The sequence below is a fragment of the Rattus norvegicus genome, chromosome 1, assembly GCF_036323735.1.
Source record: "Rattus norvegicus strain BN/NHsdMcwi chromosome 1, GRCr8, whole genome shotgun sequence".
Lineage (NCBI taxonomy): Eukaryota > Metazoa > Chordata > Mammalia > Rodentia > Muridae > Rattus > Rattus norvegicus.
This window is the reverse complement of record NC_086019.1, coordinates 131,273,201-131,293,072: the sequence shown is the minus strand read 5'-3', so window position 1 is coordinate 131,293,072 and position 19,872 is coordinate 131,273,201. Positions and strand designations below refer to the sequence as shown.

The 19,872-nt window shown below is 46.5% G+C and overlaps 2 protein-coding genes across 16 annotated transcripts in view; one reads left to right on the top strand and one right to left on the bottom strand.

The window, feature by feature from the left end:
- Window positions 1-4,293, bottom strand: part of Fam169b (family with sequence similarity 169, member B) — an 89,769-nt gene extending 85,476 nt beyond the window's left edge. For 6 of the 15 annotated variants that reach the window (XR_010063051.1, XR_010063050.1, XR_010063053.1 and 3 more), the window contains exon 1: window positions 4,151-4,259. Coding sequence is in view for 7 of the 15 variants with exons in the window: in XM_006229362.5 (XP_006229424.1) it covers window positions 4,151-4,181 (31 nt within the window). In the remaining 8 variants the exon portion in view is untranslated. Of the gene's footprint in view, window positions 1-2,621; window positions 2,774-3,419; window positions 3,596-3,738; window positions 3,756-4,150 lie in introns of those variants that run through there. The other 9 variants (XR_010063057.1, XM_039101015.2, XM_039101007.2 and 6 more) reach the window with 8 other exon arrangements.
- A 10,298-nt stretch (window positions 4,294-14,591) lies between these two features.
- Pgpep1l (pyroglutamyl-peptidase I-like) overlaps window positions 14,592-19,872 on the top strand; it is a 31,202-nt gene continuing 25,921 nt past the window's right edge. The window contains 1 exon segment of the mRNA XM_039101003.2: window positions 14,592-14,696. Coding sequence (XP_038956931.1) covers window positions 14,663-14,696 — 34 coding nt within the window. The 5' untranslated portion in view covers window positions 14,592-14,662.

Sequence of the window (19,872 nt, the reverse complement as noted above, 5' to 3'; positions counted from 1 at the left end):
TGGGGGGGGGGGAGGGACAAAGTCTCACTATGCAGCACCCAGGCTGACCTTGACCTTATAATTCTCCTGTTTCAGCCTACAGGGTACTGTGATTATAGGTGTGCATAACATTTCAGAATCACAGCTGTCCCGCCCTGATTAACTGTACTCTGAGACCCAGACCTTTGGAGGCTACCAGCAGGCACTGAGCAGCAATGACATCACCTGCACTACCCTTAAAAGATGACTTCCCTCCTTTGATCAAGTGCTTCAACTTTAGCCACAAACCCTTTTTCCTCTACCACAAAGCCTATTCATTTCCCACAGTCCTTCAACGCAGAACTTTTCAGGGCTGCACGACAAATGCCATTAGCAGAGCCTGGATGGAGTGAAGACCAGTTAGCCCTCTGTCCAGGGGCTCAGTCTGACTCCTGGCCAGTTGGTCATACACCCCATCCGACTAGTCCACAAGATGCTTAGATGGGGTTTGGGAGCCCAGCCATACCCAACCCAGCATCATGAAACATCGGTCCTGGTTTAGTGCAGGAACCTAGTGCTTTGTGAGCAAGAACCGGCTATAGTATAGACACCACGGTCAGTGCACCAAGAATCACAGAGGGAGAATACACAGAAACTCAGCTACCGGGAGAACTGGCCCTTCTAGGGGTCAAGCTACCCAGAGCCAGAGCCCTGGCCAGGACACTCTGCCCAAAGCATGCTATCTTGATACACCTGATTGCAGAGCCTCCCTCCCAGCAATCCTTCCTTAGGTGCAGAGCCATCGAGGGCTTCTTCCAGCATCTAAGAGGAACCGCTGCCCCCACTTCCTCTAAGGGAGTTCAGGGCATGAGCAGAAGGATCCACAGGGGTTCTGCTTTCAAAGACAAAAGTCTGCTTGAGTAGAAAACAACTGACAACCTTCACAGCCAAGTACACGGTTAGACACCGCCCACCACTTCCGCCCCCTCCCTTTCCTTTCTCGATGGAGACCCTAGTGTGGTGCTCCAGGACAGCTGTGAGCAAAGCCCCTCTCCACCCTGTCCTCATTGAGGTCCTGTTTCCCAGACACTGAGATCCCAAACCTGCCAAACCCACATTCCCCTCCAAGGACATTCAGTCACCATGGACTACAAAAGATCCAAACTAACTAATGGTGACTTAAGTTTGTGTTAACATGAGGTCATCTCTGAAATACCTTTACGAACTGACTGTGCCAACTACATGGACTCTCCCCTCCCTCCTCAACCCCCATTCTTGAACTGGAGAGGAGAGTTCCCACTTTCTGAGGAAGCCCAATGCCCTGAGTCACACACACACACACACACACACACACACACACACACAAACACACACACACACACACAAGCTCCACCAGAAACCTCCGTTTCAATGCCAGTGTTGCCACTTAGTGACCAGGTTACCCTTTACCCTGGTCTACCTCTGAGCCTCAGTTTCCTCACCAGTAAACTTTCAGTCTGATGCAAAAAAGATCAGTTACAGTAATGCTTGGGAAGGTCTCAGGACTATAGTGGACATAAAGCATTCCTAAAACTGAAGACACACACACACACACACACACACACAAGCAAGCACACATGCACACGCACACAAGTACACACAGGCGGGGCCAATGAGATGGCTCAGCAGCAGGTTGCCACCAAGCCTGGTCACCACTTCCTCTGATGATGAGGTGAGAGACCTTCAACCAATGCTAAGTATTCTCCCTTTTCTTGCCTCCTCAAATGCCTTTCAAACTGTAGCTGTGTCTGGCCCCTTTAGAGTCCTGTAACATGTTCCCTCCCTACCCCCAGCCCCACTTCAGGGCTCTGCCTTTACTTCGGTCTTTACTTCCTGGTATTGTTCCTCAGGGTCTGTAAAGGGCTCAAAATAAGCAAATAAAACAAAGAACACATTAGGCCTTTGGCATGCTCAATTCTTTGAAAACAACACTGGAAGGCCTCTAAACAAGGCCCCACTTGCTTCTCCCCTGTTCCTTGACCCTCTTGTCCCCTTCCAGAGAAAGCCCTGCAAACGGTGCAAACACACAGGTCCCTTGAACTGTCCCCACTTGCTTGCTAGTTCTGTTATCTGCCAACCCCCTCGACTTTATTGGCAGCACGGATTATCAGAAAACCCAACTTTTCAAAGGGCAAAATAAATGGCTTTCTCTATGCTCACTGTTAATACGACACAGGGCCCAGCAGTGAGTTCCCACGTACTCAGGGCCTCAACTAATCCTTTCTGAGGCAACTCAGTCCTTAGTTCATAGCTAAGGGAAGAAGTTCAAGGTAAAAAAAAAAAAAAGAGAGACGGGGCTGTGTCTGGCTTTCTCTTTCCTTTCCATTCTGTTCTAAGCTAAAATGACAGCAACAGATGGCCAAGTGGAACCTAAGAAGGTTTTTGGCATCAGGGAAACTAAAAACATGTAGAGAGAGGGAGGGAGGGAGGAGACGGGTGGGGGAGGGGGATGTCAGGATGTAAATTATTGTGGATACCCCCAAATCTCCTTTGCCCCCAAACCAAGCCTCCTGGGCCCCCTCCTGGGAACACAGAACACAGATAGGGGGGGGCGGGGGGGGGAGTCCTTCCTCATTTCTTTTTTCCAACAGTGAAGCTAAGTAGAGGCTAGCATGTGGCCTTACCTGAAAGCATAATTTTTCCTTTCATGCTCCTCTACTAAAAAGAAAGGGATTCCCCAATAGACGAGATTTGCTCAAGCTGTTTCTGGAAACAGCTATCAAAGCTTAGGCAGCAGTTCAACTATGCAAGCCTCCAATCCATTAGGATCGAACACCTGTGGAAATGATAAATGGGAGACTGCTGTGTGTCATCTGAGCCATCGGTGGCCATCAAAACCACAGCAAAGGTCTAAGCGAATACAGGAAAATCCATAAACTCTCTTAGGCCAACGATACTTTTCCAGAAGATGAGACTACTATTCTTTTTTCCCATTAAATAGGCCTGGGAGGGGAAGCTCTCCGAAGCAAAGATGGGGAAGGGCCTGCTCACTCTTGGGAAGGGGAGGGAGACCGCCTAGTAGAGATGGGAGTGTAATGAGAGGCTGCTGTGCCTAATAAGCCCTCGGGGGTTTCTCCTGTTTTGTAGATGAGACCCCCCCACCCACCCCCGCCGCGCCCCGCACCCCACGCGCGCCTTTTATTCTAGTTTTCCAGCCTGTAAACTGGAAACAGCACTCGCTATCCAAGTCTTTAACACTAACTTTCTAGAAAAAAAAAAACACAAAACTAAAACAAAAGAGAAATAGCTCCCTTTCCAAAATTAAAGACAAGCCTTTTCTTAATCTCTAGATAAACTAAATCCTTACTAATCCATATAATTAGCTAGTGGCTACATTCGCTCCTTATCTCACGCACCTGATAAAAGAAAAACAACTCAATTGCGACATTTAAAGTAGGTCATTAGAACGAGTGGCCACCTACCGGCCTCCGAAGGCTGAGCACAGGCCGATTTACCTTACCGTAGAAGAGGTGGTCTGTGTGCAGTGTCTGTCTGTGCGACACAGCCAGCCAGCCTCCTATGACCAAGATGCCTGAGGCCTCAGAGAAGACACTCAAGAAAGTGTCTTCAAATCCTGTCTCCCCTGAAAATGGCGGGAAGAGGCATGTGGGTTGTGTGCCTAGAGCCAGCAGAGTCTGGTCCAGAGCGTGGGCTCCCGTGACTTCTCCCCTTAGCCCAGGCCCCTCCTGGGTAGTCCTTGCAGGACAGTAGGAATGAGTTGCTGTGAGAACTTCTCCCCACCGTTGAGGTTCCCGTTTTCCAGACAGCCACTGGGAATCTAGCACCTCGGAGCTCGTTCCCCAGCCTGGCCAGCAAGCCCCAAGTCCAAGGTCCCCAAGGCTGGTGTTGCGGGTAGGGGGAAGGGAGTAGGAGTGGGGGTGCACAGAAGCGGAAATCCGGGTGAGGACCCAGCCCAGGGCCCTCGAGGGTATCAGCTTTGGAGGTTCCTCCTCCAGCTTCCGCTGGCCTGGGACTTATATGAATCCGAGGAAGAGAGAGAGAGACTTATATGAATCCGAGGAAGAGAGAGAGAGAGAGGGAGGGAGGGAGAGAGGGAGAGAGAGGGGGGGGTGGCACTCCGAAGTCCAGGGTCCCCAGCCGCCGCGTGTCCTTCACCCTCGACTGGCTCCGTGGGGACCGCAGTACCCCTTACCTGTGGCTCCGCGGGCGGCCTCAGCCTCCATGCTCCTGCTCAGCCTGTACAGAGTCTGCCACCCCAGTCAGCCTCTACCTCTCTACCCCCATCCCCCAGTGCCACCACCTTTCTACCTCGAGTTCCCCAGGGGCTGCCCCGCCCTGCCACCTCCCCCGGGGCTTTCACCTCACTCCATTGCTTCCTGCTGCGGCCACTTACCTCCACCCCTACCCCCACCTCAGGACCACCGCCCAGTAGTTTCTTTACTTAAACCTCGACGCCACAAAGTTCAATCCACAAAAACAACGTTTTTTGAGCCCAAAGTGAGTTTGTTGCTGTTCTTGAACTACCATAAACACAGGCAAGCACCCTCCTCTCCAGTGCCCCAAGCCTGTACTGGACAGATTTTTGACAGCCTCACCAGGCTCCCTTCTGTGTGCAAAAATCCTTTGCATTAACCCTTTTTAACAAAGCAGTATTCAATGTCAACAATTTTTCTCCAGAATACATAGGTGTTTCAAAATGTTGCTTTGGGAGGATGCCGAGGTGAACGATTTCAAATTTCACTTTTCACCCGATTACAGTGGAGACACACCTAAGATCCCAACTACTGGGGACGCCGAGAGAGGAAGAAGGCTGGAGAATAATCTGGGATACTTAAGGCTCGGCCTTGGGGCCTTGGTAACTGGAGACACAACGCGGTTCTGCGCTGTGTGTAGCAGGGAATTCTTATTCCGCTCTGGTGACGCCAGGATTTTTTACTTCGGTGCCAGAAGGAATTTCAGAGTAAGTCTCTGTGTCGAAGAGTCTCAGTTTATTACATTTTTTTTTTGGGGGGGGGGTTCTTTTTTTCGGAGCTGGGGACCGAACCCAGGGCCTTGCGCTTCCTAGGTAAGCGCTCTACCACTGAGCTAAATCCCCAGCCCCTAGATTTTTAAACCTAGATTTAAGGTTAGTAGTAGAAAGATCGGTGTAGGGGGAAGGGGTGGAAATGAGACACATGGGGGGGGCTTCTCAAGAGAGCTATTAAAGTGTCTTTACAATATAGCCGTATTTGTTTGTGTCTCTCAGTAACTGATAGGTTCTTTTTTCCTACGCTGGCGAAATGAGCCAATTTCAACCAGATTAGATTATATAAAAGGCAGGTTTATTGGGAAGCTGCTGGGATGAGTTCACTGACCCCCAAGGACCAAGACGAGGGAAGTCGCCATAGGGAAAGGAGAGGCCAGAGGAGGGAGAGAGAAAGGTGCAGAGAGAGAAGGGAAGGGACTTGAGACACCAAAATGTCATATAGGGAAGATCCTCTGAGGGAAGGGCAGCCCAGCCCCTGGAGTGGAAAGTTCAAGGTTGGGGCAGGGTATGCCAGGTAGGGACTAAGAGATGGAGATGCTGGGGGAACCTGGGGACCAGGCTGCTTTGATAATATGTAAAATGTGTACCTAGTCTCTTGTCCCAGGTCCAAAACCAAACAGTAGCCATAAGTGTCTTTACAATGTAACCATCGTGCGCGTGTGTGTGTGTGTGTGTGTGTGTGTGTGTGTGTGTGTGTGTGTGATAATAATGGGTTTTACTCAAACTATTCCCATGTAGGTCAAAAGTTTATTATTAATCAATTCTAAACTTGCTTCTGATGCTTGTATTAATTAATATTGCTCTGCTTTAAATTTGAACAAACAAATGAGGAGGGGTTCTAGCCAGCCTGGGGAAGACAAACGTGGCTCTGGAAGGCCTTGCCCTTCTCCCCATTCCCTCTGCCTTGCTAAAAGCCATTAGATTACCTTCCTAAAGCCAGCCACCAAGGTCCATTCACCTATTTGGCCACTCCCTCCTCCTGAGACTGACCACCAAGGTCCAGCTATCAAAGTATTGAAGTCCAGCGATCTGATGCCCATGTTGGCTCACCTAATTAACATTCACAATGAAAACTGAACACCTCACCCTAACACTGGCGTCCCCTTTTACCTTAACAAACTACCTTTTTTTTTTTTTTCTATGAGCCACGTCTGTCCCCTCTATCAGGAGACAGTCCTGTGTCCCTCCAGGACAAATATCCCTTCCCCTTCTCCCTTGTCCCTTTCTCCCTCATCCTCTATCTCCTGACTTTGTCTCTGATTCTCTGCCCTTTGTCCCCCTGGGGCAAATAAATCTCCTTTATGCTAAGAACTTGGTCTTGAACCTTCAATTAGTGTCTTACTGGATACCTCAGGCTGACCTTAAAAATCTCCATTCTCCTGCCTTCAGCCTCCCATACACAACCTGCTAGGCTAGACTGTTTAACACAGCCAGCATTTACTGAGACACCGGCAGACATTTCTTTCCATACATTAAATGGTATAGTCTCGGGGTTGGGGATTTAGCTCAGTGGTAGAGCACTTGCCTAGGAAGCGCAAGGCCCTGGGTTCGGTCCCCAGCTCCGAAAAAAGAAACAAAAAAAAAAAAAAAAAAAAGGTATAGTCTCCCCTTCCGCTGTGTAGCAGCTTCCTCTAGAATAAAATGTTCCATTTTTTTTTTTGAGAGAAACTTTCTTTTTTCTTTTCTTTTCTTGTCAGCCTTTTTGACACAGTTTCTCTGTGTAGCCCTGGCTGACCTGGAACTCACTCTGTAGACCAGACTCACTGAGATCTGACTGTCTCTACCTCTGGAGTGCTGGGATTAAAGACTTGAGCCACCGCGACCTGCCTCGAAGGAAACTTCTTAAATCCAAATGTTTACAGGAAAGGGAAACAATGAGAAAACAGGTGAAATACTTCCGGAAAGACAGGAAGTAAACAACACAGAATAGCTTCAGGAAATCCCAGAAATGGAGCAGATTCACTACCCGCCTCCCCCAAGAATGTATAAACAGTAAAACGTGCTGAGAGTTAGCCTCAGATTGCCCGGAAAGAGTAGAGAACGACTAAAAATGCCTAGAAAAAGACTCAGACCTATGGAGCCACCTGGAAAGGCCACTCTCCAGCCTATCAGCTGCCAGCAGGCTGTGCTGTGTGCTCCAGGTTTCCCCGAGCTTGTGAGCTGTCACCCCTGCTGGGGTGGGCTTTGGTGATGATATAGCTGTCTTTATTTCTGCTCTGTTAGTAATCCCTCACCCATAATCCTGTAAGTAACCCCAAAAAAACTCACTGATTCCAAGTTGGAGTTTGCTAGTGGCTGTACTTGGTCCTTTGGTCTGTTGTCAGTTTCCAGTCTGGGGTGTGAAGAAGGTTGCTTATGTAGCAGTCCTGAGAGAGCCGGGCCCATGCGCAAAGGTGCTTCCAGAGGGTCCTGGTGAATTAAACTCAGTTTCCAGAACCCATATGAAAACCTACGGAAGGAGAGAACTGAATTGATAAAATTGTCCTCTGACCTTCACACTTGCACCACGGCATAGGTACCTATGCAGATAGTAATTAAAAAATAAAAGGTATATTTTCCTTTATAAGGTGAATTATCTCCCTAAACATATGTGTGTGTGTAGATATTAGAGACCACTTTCATCTCAGAGACCGCCATCTTGTATATAGTCTCCATTTTGTACTAGGCTGAATTGTAAGAAACAACTGAGTTTCCAGAAACGCCTTCTGGCCACAGGTGCCTCGAATGAACTTAGGCAACGATAGATATTTCATCCTAGGCTTTGTAGGTTAGCACAGTCAGAATCGAAACCCAGTAGCTGTTAAAGAGGCTCTAATTGGTTGGTTTCTTTCCTTCAAATGCCTTGCATACATTCCTTGACAGATTTACCCTGAGATACTTGTTGACCCTGGATGGCTTTCACAAAAGGCTCGTCCCCTTTACTAATTACATTAGAATTAACAAAACTTTGAGCTTAGGGCACAAGCTAGTCTCACATCCAACCGCTTCTTAGGTCTGCCGTGCTCAGAAATTATCACAGATTTCCTAGACAGATGATCAGATTGTCCGCAAATGAGACGTTATATTTCTAAATCTTCTTAAAACAGACTCAGCCACTTAACAGTCACTACTGACACCAAAATTGCCCTGGGCCCTAAGCCAACATAAAAGAAAAAAGTGCCATTTATATCTGTGTTAAGAGCAGGAGCTCGGCAAAGACCTAGCCATGTGTTTGATATGGCCTCTGTCCCAAGAGGACCCTTAATATCCCTACATCCTTCAACTGGCCTTACTTATCAACACAAGAATTTCCTCTGTGTTAAAAATACAGCTGTTGAGTCGTTCCCAAGGTATTAGGGAAATTAAACAGTAAAATTTCAGCACGTAAATAACCGGCCCTGCCAGCTCCTGGATTTTTAATAAATAAACAAATTCCAAATTCCTGTTGTAACAGTTGTTACTATTTAGTGAAGGAGATGTGCTTCCTTAAAAAAAAAAAAAAAGCGGGGTTGGGGATTTAGCTCAGTGGTAGAGCGCTTGCTAGGCAAGCGCAAGGCCCTGGGTTCGGTCCCCAGCTCCGAAAAAACGAAAAGAAAAAAAATAAATAAATAAAGCGAGGAGGGGCTTGGAGAGATGGCGCAGTGGTTAAGAGTACTGAGCTTTCAGAGGACCCAGGTTCAAATCCCAGTGCCCACATGGCAGCTCATAACTGTCTATAACTCCAAGATCACACACCCTCACACATACATTCAGGCAAAACATCAATGCACACACACACACAAATTTTAAATATATTAAAAATAAAAAGTGATAAAATGAGGATTAATATAAACCCCAAAAATGTGACAAACAAAAACCACAGCTAAGGGGCTGGAGAGATGGCTCAGCTGTTAAGAGCACTGACTGCTTTTCCAGAGGTCCTGAGTTCAAATCCCTGCAACCACATGGTGACTCATGACCATCTGTAAAGAGATCCCATGCCCTCCTCTGGTGTGTCTGAAAACAGCTACAGTGAACTTATATATAATAAATGAATAAATCTAAAAAAAAAAACCACAGCTAAAGCTTTGTGCTACAGCTTGTGGCAGAAGAGCATTATTTTCTAGAAAACTTGCAGGAGTTTTAAAACACGGAATAAAAAACAACTACATTATAATTCGTAGAAGAAATTGGAAGATACATTATCTTAACCGGACATGGTGATCCTATAGGACTGACGGGGCTGAGACAGGGGAGTCATCTGAGTTTACTAGGCCATCTTTTTTTTTTTTTTTTTTTTGCCTTTCTTTTTTTCGGAGCTGAGAACCGAACCCAGGGCCTTGTGCTCACTAGGCAAGCGCTCTACCACTGAACTAAATCCCCAACCCCTACTAGGCCATCTTTGACAGCATACGGAGACTCCATGTCAAAAAGAAAAGAAAGTCATTGTCTTCTATACCAGTTTCCTATGGAATGCTGACAACCATCCCATTACTGTAATAAAGTCCCTAATATCTCAGTTTTATGGCTGCTTTAAAAGTTTTAAATGGTCGTTTCAGAATGTTATAAAAAGTCCCTAAGTACTAATTCTTAAATAAGAAAGGACTGAGAGGGAAGCCCTTTTAAGTGTGGAGTTTGAAAACAAGAAGTTAAGTGAACCGGAGAAGCTACCGGACAAGATCAGGTGCATTCAGAGCGGCGGACCCAGACACAAATCCATCAGTGTACGGATCTGGTATCTCTTATCAATGTAGAGTAGAACTTTGGGGTCTTCCCTAGACAGGTGTTGAAGCCAAACCCCACCTTGTACTGTACAACCAGCTAGCATCATTGCCTCTCGATAAACATGAAAAAAAAAAAAACAAAAAACACATTGATCATCGAGTTGGTTAATTCCCTGTAAAGACCATTACTATAATTTAAAAGCGACAGTGTTTGCTGATTTACTCAGAGTGCTTTTCTGCATGAACCTAACAAAAAGAGTAAAGCAGTGGTGTTTTGATAAACTATTCTGTGTCACTTAATCTTTGTTTAATTGTGAGCGTGTGTGTGTGTGTGTGTGTGTGTGTGTGTGTGTGTGTGTGTGTACACAAATATGTACAGGGGTTCAAATGCACTTACAAGTGTGTGCACACATATAGAGGCTAGTGGATTACCTTGTGGGTATCATCTTCAAAAAAGACCACCTACTTCCTTTGAGAGCTTTTTTGGCTTGGAGTTCATGAATACAGCCAGCCTGGATGGCCAGTGAGCCCCTGGGCTTCACCTCCCTTAGTGGTGGGATGACAGGCACACACCTCCATGATGCCTAGAATTTTTACGTGGTAACTGAGGACTGAACTTGGGTTCTCGTGCTTCTCAGATGAGCACTTTATTGAGTGAGCTATGACTCCAAGCTCCTAAGTCACTTAATCTTTAGGTCCCAGAACCCTAAATAGGATAGCAAGGCAATGAGAAAAAGACAGACAGAAGGATACACAGGGAAGCTGGGATTGGGCGGACCAGGCTCGCTGTGGTAGAAGTGACAGCGTCGTGGAAGCTCAGCTTATTTATTATATGCAATGCTTAGGTGGTGCATACAGTTGAGCTAGGAGGCAGAATGTATGGTGTACAGCACAATCCAGGAGACAGGGTTAGCTGATCTGGGTAGGCACAATCTCTGTAGGAGAGCAGTCTTGAGATCATCTGGGACATTTTCTGCACACGCCATCAGCATCTACACGGGGAACAGAGGAAGCCTTTTCCCTCCCTCTGAGCTTCCCCCGGGAAGGCTCTGCCACTTCCATGGGCTAAGGCCTTGGGGCCCTTGACACGGCTGTACCCATGTCAACAGACAGCATACATTATTCCCTCAGGGCCGTACTTGCCCCCTACTGTAGAGACGCCACTCCTCTGGGAAAAGCGCTCAGTAGGATCTGACCCACCCCTGTATTATTCTCTGTGTTTCCCTTATATGTATAAACCTATGCTAGCAACTAATTTATGAATTAGACATGGTGAACGGTCATCAGCATTAACTAGCAACACACAATAGGGCAGTTCTAACAATATGCTGTAATAGTCTAGCCATTATTAAGTGAGGTAAGAGCTACATGAACACCAGTGTCAGGACCCACAGTCCGTCTGATAACCAAGAGAGCTGCTGAGCGATAAAGGGGTGACAGCATATATAAAGTAGCCACACTGAACACAGTGATGGGTCACATCCAGGCAGGACAGAGCCCGGCACTGGGAGATTCTCTCCCACTACTCCGTACAGCGCGTGATTTAAACTTATACATTATTTATAACTGGGACTTTTCATTGAATATTTCCAGGGGCCGCCAGCAACCATGGAGCAAAGCTGTTTGCAAAGAGGTACTAGTATAACCAATTTATTCAGCTTACTGAAAATTTATCTCAACACTTTATACCGTAAAGTTTCCCGTAAGAGAAATATTGAATTCTAGCGGATTTCACGTGGTACAAACCCATAGCCCCATTCATCCAGTCTCCTATTTTTGTATACCCCAAGACCCCAAAATGGTCTCTCCACTTGTCGATAGTTAAAAAATATAGGAAAAGAAGACTATTTCACGACATGGCAGTATTAGAGAACAATTTAAATTCAGCATCCACGATCATGGGAGCAGGGCCAGGGCTGATTTACACAGCATCTACAGCACATGCCCACTGCAGCAGGACCAACCGGAGAACTGCACCAGAGGCCATGTGCTACACAAAGCTAGAAGCACTTCATGTGCATCCCTTTACAGAAACTTTATAGCTACCCACCGTTGGGGTACAAGGGAGTAGGAGAGATGACTCTCGAATATGAGGTGACGTTCTTTTTGGAGAATCAGTTAGTGCTCTGACAAGAAGCAATTTGGCTATGGGCTGTGTGACTGACAGTAGCCATAAGCGGTAAGTCTGAAAGAGACGCCCGACATAGTAGGGGAGGGCTACATTTGCATCCCTGTCGGAAACAATCACCACTTCCTGCTGATTGATTTCGTTTCCCCTCCCCCCTGCAGGAATTTGATCAGTTTGATGAAACCTCCTTGATGTCAACTATACTCGGCTGTCTGAGTCCTGCCATGAGAGCTGTTTGCCTCCAAGACAATAAACAGCCCATGTAATCCTTTCTCCTGCTTAAGCAGGAAGTCGCCACTCAGCAGTAAGGAATTTAAAACCAATCCCACAAAGTTCTGTGTTTGGTATAAAATGTGAAATATTTGAAGTCTGGGGATAATGTCATCTCGGAGGTCCCCAGTGAGAACACGTGGCTGCTTTCCGGTTCAGCGAGAGGGTCGCACCTTGCCCTCGAGTCAAATATAATTGCAAACATTCCCCTCCGGGGAGTATCTTGTAAGGAAGATTACCATGCTTTCTGTTAAATCAGACCTCTCCTGTCCTTGCCTTACAAACTCTCAGGCTTACTGTATTTCATCAGCCTCAAGGCAGGGTTTGACATCAGCAATTGTTCAAGAACATTTGTTTTTGCCTTGGAAAGAGAAATGAAAGAGCAAATCCCAGACCTGGAAATCGAAGCCTCTCGGAGCTTCTTAGAGGAAGATCCAGGCTTTCCACTGTGGTTTGTTTGCAGGTCAGGATGGACGCAGTCATGGATGCGTCATTGCGACTAATGAAAACGTTTTACATCCGTTGGGAATTTTTAAAAACTTCATCACAAAGTTAGAGAAGACATTAGGGCAGAAGAAAAATGAATGGATTTTGGGAAAGTGGAAACTCCCGGGCACTTGCCAGTTTAAGGGAAAAATATAAATGGCCTGCGTCAAATCCAAATATAAGCAAACCAACCAAACAAACAAAAAATGATAATATCATCCCGGCATGGCGGCACATACCCATAATTCCTTCTCATAGCTTGAGAAGCTCTTTTATGAGAAGTGGAACAGAAGTATCACATGAGCCCAAGTGTTTTGGGCTAGCTTGTGCAACACTTCAAGACCCTTTCTAGATGATGATGATGATGATGATGATGATGATGATGATGATGATGATAACAGCAGCAATAGCGATTATAGCTCCATTATCAAAAGAGTAGTAGCATTGCTCACAACTGGTAAACGCAGTTAAGAGACTCCTTTCTCTCAGCAAAGTAAGCATTCGTAAACAGGGTCACATGACATCGTGACATTTTTTCATTTTATTTGAGACAGAATTTCTCTGTGTAGCCTTGGCTATCCTGGAACTTCCTCTGTAGCCCAGGCTGGCCTTGAACTCTCAAAGATCTGCCTGCCTCTTCCTCCGGAGCACTGGGAGCTTCAGCACCACCAGCAACCACCTTTACAAACAGGGACATTTTGTCTGTCAGCTGCTTTAACTGTGGCAGGGAAGGAAGCAAATTCCTCCTAACCGAAATAGGTAAAGGCCACTGACCAGGGAGGGACAGTTCAGCAGTGGGAGTTGGACAAATGTCTACAAATTTACCCACAGGAGTGTGAGAGACTAAGACACACCCCTTTCCTCATTCCTACCCCACCTGCAGCCAGGTCCAGTACAAAGCCCCCAGGGTTTTGAATCTGTCTCAGCCTCCTGGGAGAGAGGTAGAAAGAGATGGCTTTCACCTGTTTCCCGGGTAACAAAAGAAGCCAGGACCCCACCCACCTCCAGCGCCAATTAAAGGGAAGGTCTCAAGTGTCCAATTAAGTAGTTAACTCTACTGGGGCTCTTCAGATCACCTGAGGCTGGCTTTCCTGGCCTCACCCAGATGATGGGGAGAGAGGAGAAAAGTGAGTTCTCTCTCTCTCTCTCTCTCTCTCTCTCTCTCTCTCTCTCTCTCTCTCTCTCTCTCTCTCTCTCTCTCTCTCTCTAGCATTTTAAAAAACGACAACAACAAAAAACAAAACCAAAGCTCAGTAATTTTGAAAGGCCAGCATGCTGCATAAGACATCAATAGCAGAACTGTCTCCAAAGTACGGTTTCTCTTTGTTGTTTCTCTGGCACATTTTAAAAGAGCCCAAATGAATCCAGAACTCAGAGAAATGCCAAGACCGTGGGTGACATCGGATGGCACTTTTGCCGGGGAGCGCAGTAGGAAGCACTTCAGACAGGATGAACCAGTCTGAAGCCAGCAGACATCAGCCAGCTGGTGAGCCCCTGTCGCTCCAGGCAGATGCAGCTGGGGACATGCGTGGGAGGCAGTATGTTCTGTATAAGCGGGCGGGGGTGAGCCCCACTCCAAAGAACAAGAAAACTGAGATCAATTTGACGGTGGACCCACCGGGTCTAGGTAGCAGGTGCTTGCAACCACCGCCCACCGTCAGTTTGGTTGCTTGTTTAAATGCTTTGCAGAATTCAAGAGCGATCACAAACCAAATCACACTTTCCAAACACAGGAGAATATTCTGGGCAGCAAGGGTTTCCACCGAGAGGAAAAAGAAAAAAGAAAAAAAAATCAAGGTAATCAAGAAGGTATGTGCAAACAACAGAGCGAGCGGGTGACCCGCGCAGTCCTAGTTTGAGCGATTTCAGTCGTGGGTCCTAGTAACCGCGCTGTCTTGGGACAGTTGGTCGCTACAAGGTCGAGCACCTTGTTGTCACATATCCTACAGAGCCAACTAAGCTGAGACCACAGAAGTTCTGGCGGCGCTATGACACTCGAGTGTCCAGAAGCCGCTAGCTCTGCTCCCAAGGGCGTGGCCTTGCCACACTCCCCACGTGGTCTTTTCTGTCCTGGATCCTGGCTGGACCAGCCCAGCGCAGCAGCTGGGTCTCATGGATTCGCAGTCCCGCTGTGTGGTGGTGACCGGTAAGCCCACCTCTCCCTGCTTTCCGGGTTCTGGCTGCTTTCTGCTGGGGCCTGGAATGCGCACTTGCTCGACTCTGCTTGTAAACAGCTCTCCCAGGGGAACATGAGTGGCAACTGGTGTTGGTAGGAATTCCAGATGGAAGCTGACTTCCTGCTCTGCCCTATTAAAAAACACAGGCTTGGGGCTGGGGATTTAGCTCAGTGGTAGAGCGCTTACCTAGGAAGCGCAAGGCCCTGGGTTCGGTCCCCAGCTCCGAAAAAAAGAACAAAAAAAAAAAAAAAACCAAAAAAAAAAAAAAACCACAGGCTTTCCTGCCTCAGAGCCCCTTCGCCACAAATAACTTGAGTGCCATGCACGGCGGTGCCCACTTGTGACTTGGGTTCACTCACACCTTGTTTGTCCTTCAGCCCCTTGGGGAGGAGCCTAGGCTGTGACCTGCTGTCCCTAAGCCTAGGACCCAGTGAAGAGGGTAGAATTGCAGATTCAGACTGAACAGACCCTCACCATCCTACAAGGACCACGGCTTGGAGACTGCAGTCCCCCACCCCCATGGTGCTTTTGCTACTATGAAAACACTGAACCAACACACACACACACACACACACACACACCGGTGCTGAACCCCTTCACACACACGCACACGCACACGCGCGCTCTGGTTAATGCCTCCGAACCCCAAAAGGTTAGCCTGGAAGGAATGGTGGCTGTTCTGTCCTCCATCTCGGCGCACATCTGAAGTCACCCCAGCCACATGCACCTGTCATTGTCACAGCTGGTCCCTACGGGCTTACTCTTTCCTCACGAGGCTCTTATTTTTAGTCAGACACCAAAGAGCTTTATTTATTTTTAGTTAGACACATTTGGCACATTTCAAGTCTCCCAACTTGTATTCGATAAAGGGAACATAAAGGATTCCCGTCACCTGTTTTAATCGAAAGCTTCTCTGACAAATGCTTTCGGACAGTGAGTCACACTATCAGCCTTCCAGAAGGAGAAAACAGAACATTCTTTTGAGACACCCTTGTGCTTTTTTATTTTATTTTATTTTTTTTTTAAATTTCGGGTCCTGAGATTAAATGGCTCAAATTACAGTTGACATTCTCAGGAAATCATACTCTTGGTAAAAGCAGTGCCTGTCTCAAATGAAGACTCACATCTTACCCTACATTTCTCTCATCAGCCTGTAGTGGCTGGGAGTGAGGTGCCACCGGGAAATGCCCTCTGGGTCCCAGAGTGTGGCCTGCCTTTATTAGCAATGTTTTGAATGGGGGGGAGGGGTCTTCATTTTCTTGGATCTGCTGGGTGTGTAAATCTTGTCTTGACAACTGGCATGTAGACAGATGGTAGGTGTGCAAGGATTCTAACACACAGCCTTAAGATCAACGTATCAGCCGGTACCAACAGTAAAATGAGAGACCAGCCAAGCCTGCGGTCCTCCCACTGGTTCCCTGATTCTACCAAGACTTCTCCGGCTGACTCCCCAACGCCACTCCAAGGCAGTCTTGATGGTGAATGAGGCTTAGCCCAGCAAAACAAGACCTTCTAACCTTGCTCCCTGAGTTGTCTTTCCTGATTTAAAACAAACAAGGATGGAGTTTTCTCAAAGCTGAATTATGGTTCTAAGGCACGTGATATGTGTGTTGATGGGGTTTTCATGATCCTAGAGGAAGCTGGCTTCTCAGTCTTTCTACTTTATCTTAACATTTTCTACGCCATTCTTTACGGCTGAAGGTTCCCACAGCAGCTGCAAGACTGTATCCTATCAGTCAAAGCCAGATGGTAGTTCTGAGATGGTGGACCCTTCTGTTGAAACACTTCCTATCCCCTGAGGTTTTTCTCCATGTGAACCAATCCTGTTGATGGGCCATGACCCATACACTCAGCAGTTGTCAGGCACAGCTGGATCCCCTTCCAGTGCTGCCATCTACTCCAGAGGCCCAGGGATCCAGAGACTGATGTAGTATCCTGACCTCTCGCAGTCTCGATGTGTGGAAATTGAGAAGTATACACTGAGAGCCAGGCAAGGAACTCAAACCCTCAGTCATAACTCCAGCTGAAACCAAGTAGGACGATGCTCAACTCTTCCTGCAGCCCAACCTGAGATGAGGCTAGTCTGACAGGCTAGCCTCCCCGCAGTAGGAAGCCACACGTTTTTCATTTTAGAAATATAGATCAAGAAGAAATTGTAAAGAAATGCAGAGAGAACTTCTTACGACTCTCACTAGAGTTGCCCGATGCTGGCATCTTCAATGTTAAGGCCAACATACTGACCTCAGTACTATTAAGAAAGAAAGAAGCGGGGTTGGGGATTTAGCTCAGTGGTAGAGCGCTTGCCTAGCAAGCGCAAGGCCCTGGGTTCGGTCCCCAGCTCGGAAAAAAAGAGAAAGAGAGAGAGAGAGAGAGAGAGAGAGAGAGAAGCAGAGAGAGAGGGAGAAGAAAGGGAAGGAGAAAGGGGCGGGGCCTTGAGGAATGAGCATATGTGCATTAGCACACAGATAGCCTTACACAACTTCAACCAGTGTGAGTCTTCCTGGAGTTGCCTCCACCTCAAAACGCCCTCCCATGCTACTCCTTTATAGCTTCTTCCACACCTCCTTCCCACATTTTAACACTTGGTGTGCTTTTCAGATTCATTTGGCTGTAATAAAATATCCAGAAAACAAAAAGATGACAAAGGGGGAAGGAGTTCATCTGTGTTTACCATTCCAGGTTGCAGTCCATCGTTGTGAGAAAGTCGGCACAGGAACTTCAGACAGCTAGTGGCGTCATCATCTTCACAGCCAAGAGCAGAGAGAAATGCATAGATACTTTCTTGTTTGCTTCCTCATGTTCAACTCGGTTTCTCCATTCTTTTTATAGTTCGCAACCCAATGCCTAGGGAATGGCACTGCCTATAGTGAACTACCCACCCCCACATCAATGAACAAGACAGTCTCCAACAGAAATGCCCACCAGATAACACAATGCAGATGATCCTTCATGGAGATTCTCCTCAGAGATTCTAGGTTACATCAGATTGACAAAGCCGACCACCACAGAGTTAGTTTTCATGTTGGTCGTGATGTTGTAACGTGAGAAGAGGCTTACTTTATAAATCTCATCAGAAATTTCCATTCAGATACCATTGTATCTGAGACTTGATGATTGAGAACATCATGGTGACAGAGAAAAGTAGAGAAGAAGGTTTCATCTGATGGCGGACAGGAAGCAGATTGTAACACTGACAGGAACCCAGGATAGCCCAAGGAAGTGTTCCCAGTGACCCACTCCCTCCAATCTGGCCCCACCACCCACAGTTCTACCACCTCAAAGTAGTTTACTCAAATTTTAAATCATCAAAGAATGATGACCATTTGTGGAGGCTGGAGAGATAGCTCAGTGGTTAAGAGCACTGGCTGTTCTACCAGAGGACCAGGGTTTGATTCCCAGCACCCACCCATGGTTGGCTCACAACCAACCATAAAACTTCAGTTCTCAAGGATCTGACACCCTCTTCTGGCCTGTGCACATGATTAAAAATAAATGTCTTTTTGAAAAGTCGATTAAACCAAAGCATTCATTAGGTCAAGCCCTCATAACATCATCCTCTCTCCCAGACACACCTAGCAGTATCCTGGCCGTCTCTTGATACAATCAAGTCTTTATTAACCTTTTCACCTGACAGCCATTAATCTCTTTGCTATTTTTCCAGTTATTTTTATAGTGAAAATATTATGACCACGGAATCAGGTAGTATGTGGCCATCTGCTGCGGGAATTTTTTTTTTTTTCAGTGTGATCCCTCTGAGGCTCATCCAAGTTTGGGAATGCATTCCTAGGTACGTTATCTTAAAATGTGAATGAATTCATTAGGATGTAGCGCTTGGCTGGCACGGTGGTAAGAATGTTTGCTGCCTAAGCCTGATTTCTAAAAAGTTATATCCGTGCATGTAACCTGTAATGCCAGCAGAGAGAGAGGGGGAGAGACAGGAGGATCTGTGTCTCAGCAATAAGATGAAAAGTGACAGTAAAGCACATTTGATGTCCTCCTCTAGCCTCCATTCATGCACCCGTGTGCACACCTGCATACATGCATGTCATGTAGCACACATACATACTCACACTTCTCATGCTGTACACCGCACTCATTTAAAGTTTTCATTTCGATGCCTCTTAGTATAGATACAGAGAAATAGATGCTAAAAGAGATCCCATCAATGTCACAGCCCATATTCAATAAGTACATCCCCGGGGAATGGCAAATTCACTTTCTCTCTTTATAACTGTGCCTAATCAGGACATCTAGCACACATGGATTTAGAAGATGTTGTGTTTTGAAACAGTTTGTTTCATCCATGTTGTAGTATGTATCAATACTTCAGGTCCTTTTGCCACAAAGTATTTCACTGTATGGATTACTCCTCATTTGTTTTCACTCATCAATTTATAAACTTGTAGGTTGTTTCTACTTTCTGGCCCCTCTTCATGGCAGAATAATATTCTACAATATGGATCGCTCCATAGCTTGTTAAGTTGTTTTGATGGTTAACTTTAATTGTCAACTTGATAAAATCACCTGAAGAGAGTCCCATTGAAGAACTGCTGAGGAATTAGGTTGACTTGTGAGTATGTCTTTTGGGGATTATCTTAGTCAAGCTAATTGATGTAAGAAGACTCAGTTTACTGTAGGCAGTACCATTCCCTAGGCAATGGTTGGCTTGTGGGCATGTCAACATTCCCTAGGAATGGTTGGCCTGTGGGTATGTCTGTGCCCACAATTAAGACAATTAACTGATTGATATGAGAAGGCCCAGCCCACTGTGGGTGGTACCATTCCATAGACTGGGGATCCTTGAGCTGTAGGAGAGTGGAGAAATCAAGCTGAGCACAAGCAAGTGAACATGAATGCATTTCTCTCCTCTTTGATGTGGATGCTATATGACTAGTTGTTTGAACTCCCTTCCTTGACTTCCCCACAGTGATGGATTATAACATAATTATAAACTAAAATGAATTCCCTTCTCCTCTAAGTTGATTTTCGTTGTTGTTGTTGTTGTTGTCTTTATCACAGCAACAGTAAAGGTAGGACAGTTATTAACAACCTGTGGAAGAACATATAGATAGTCTACACTGTCCAGGTGTAGATGTGTTTATTGATTAGTCCACTATCAGTTCTTAAAAAGAAAATCTATCATCA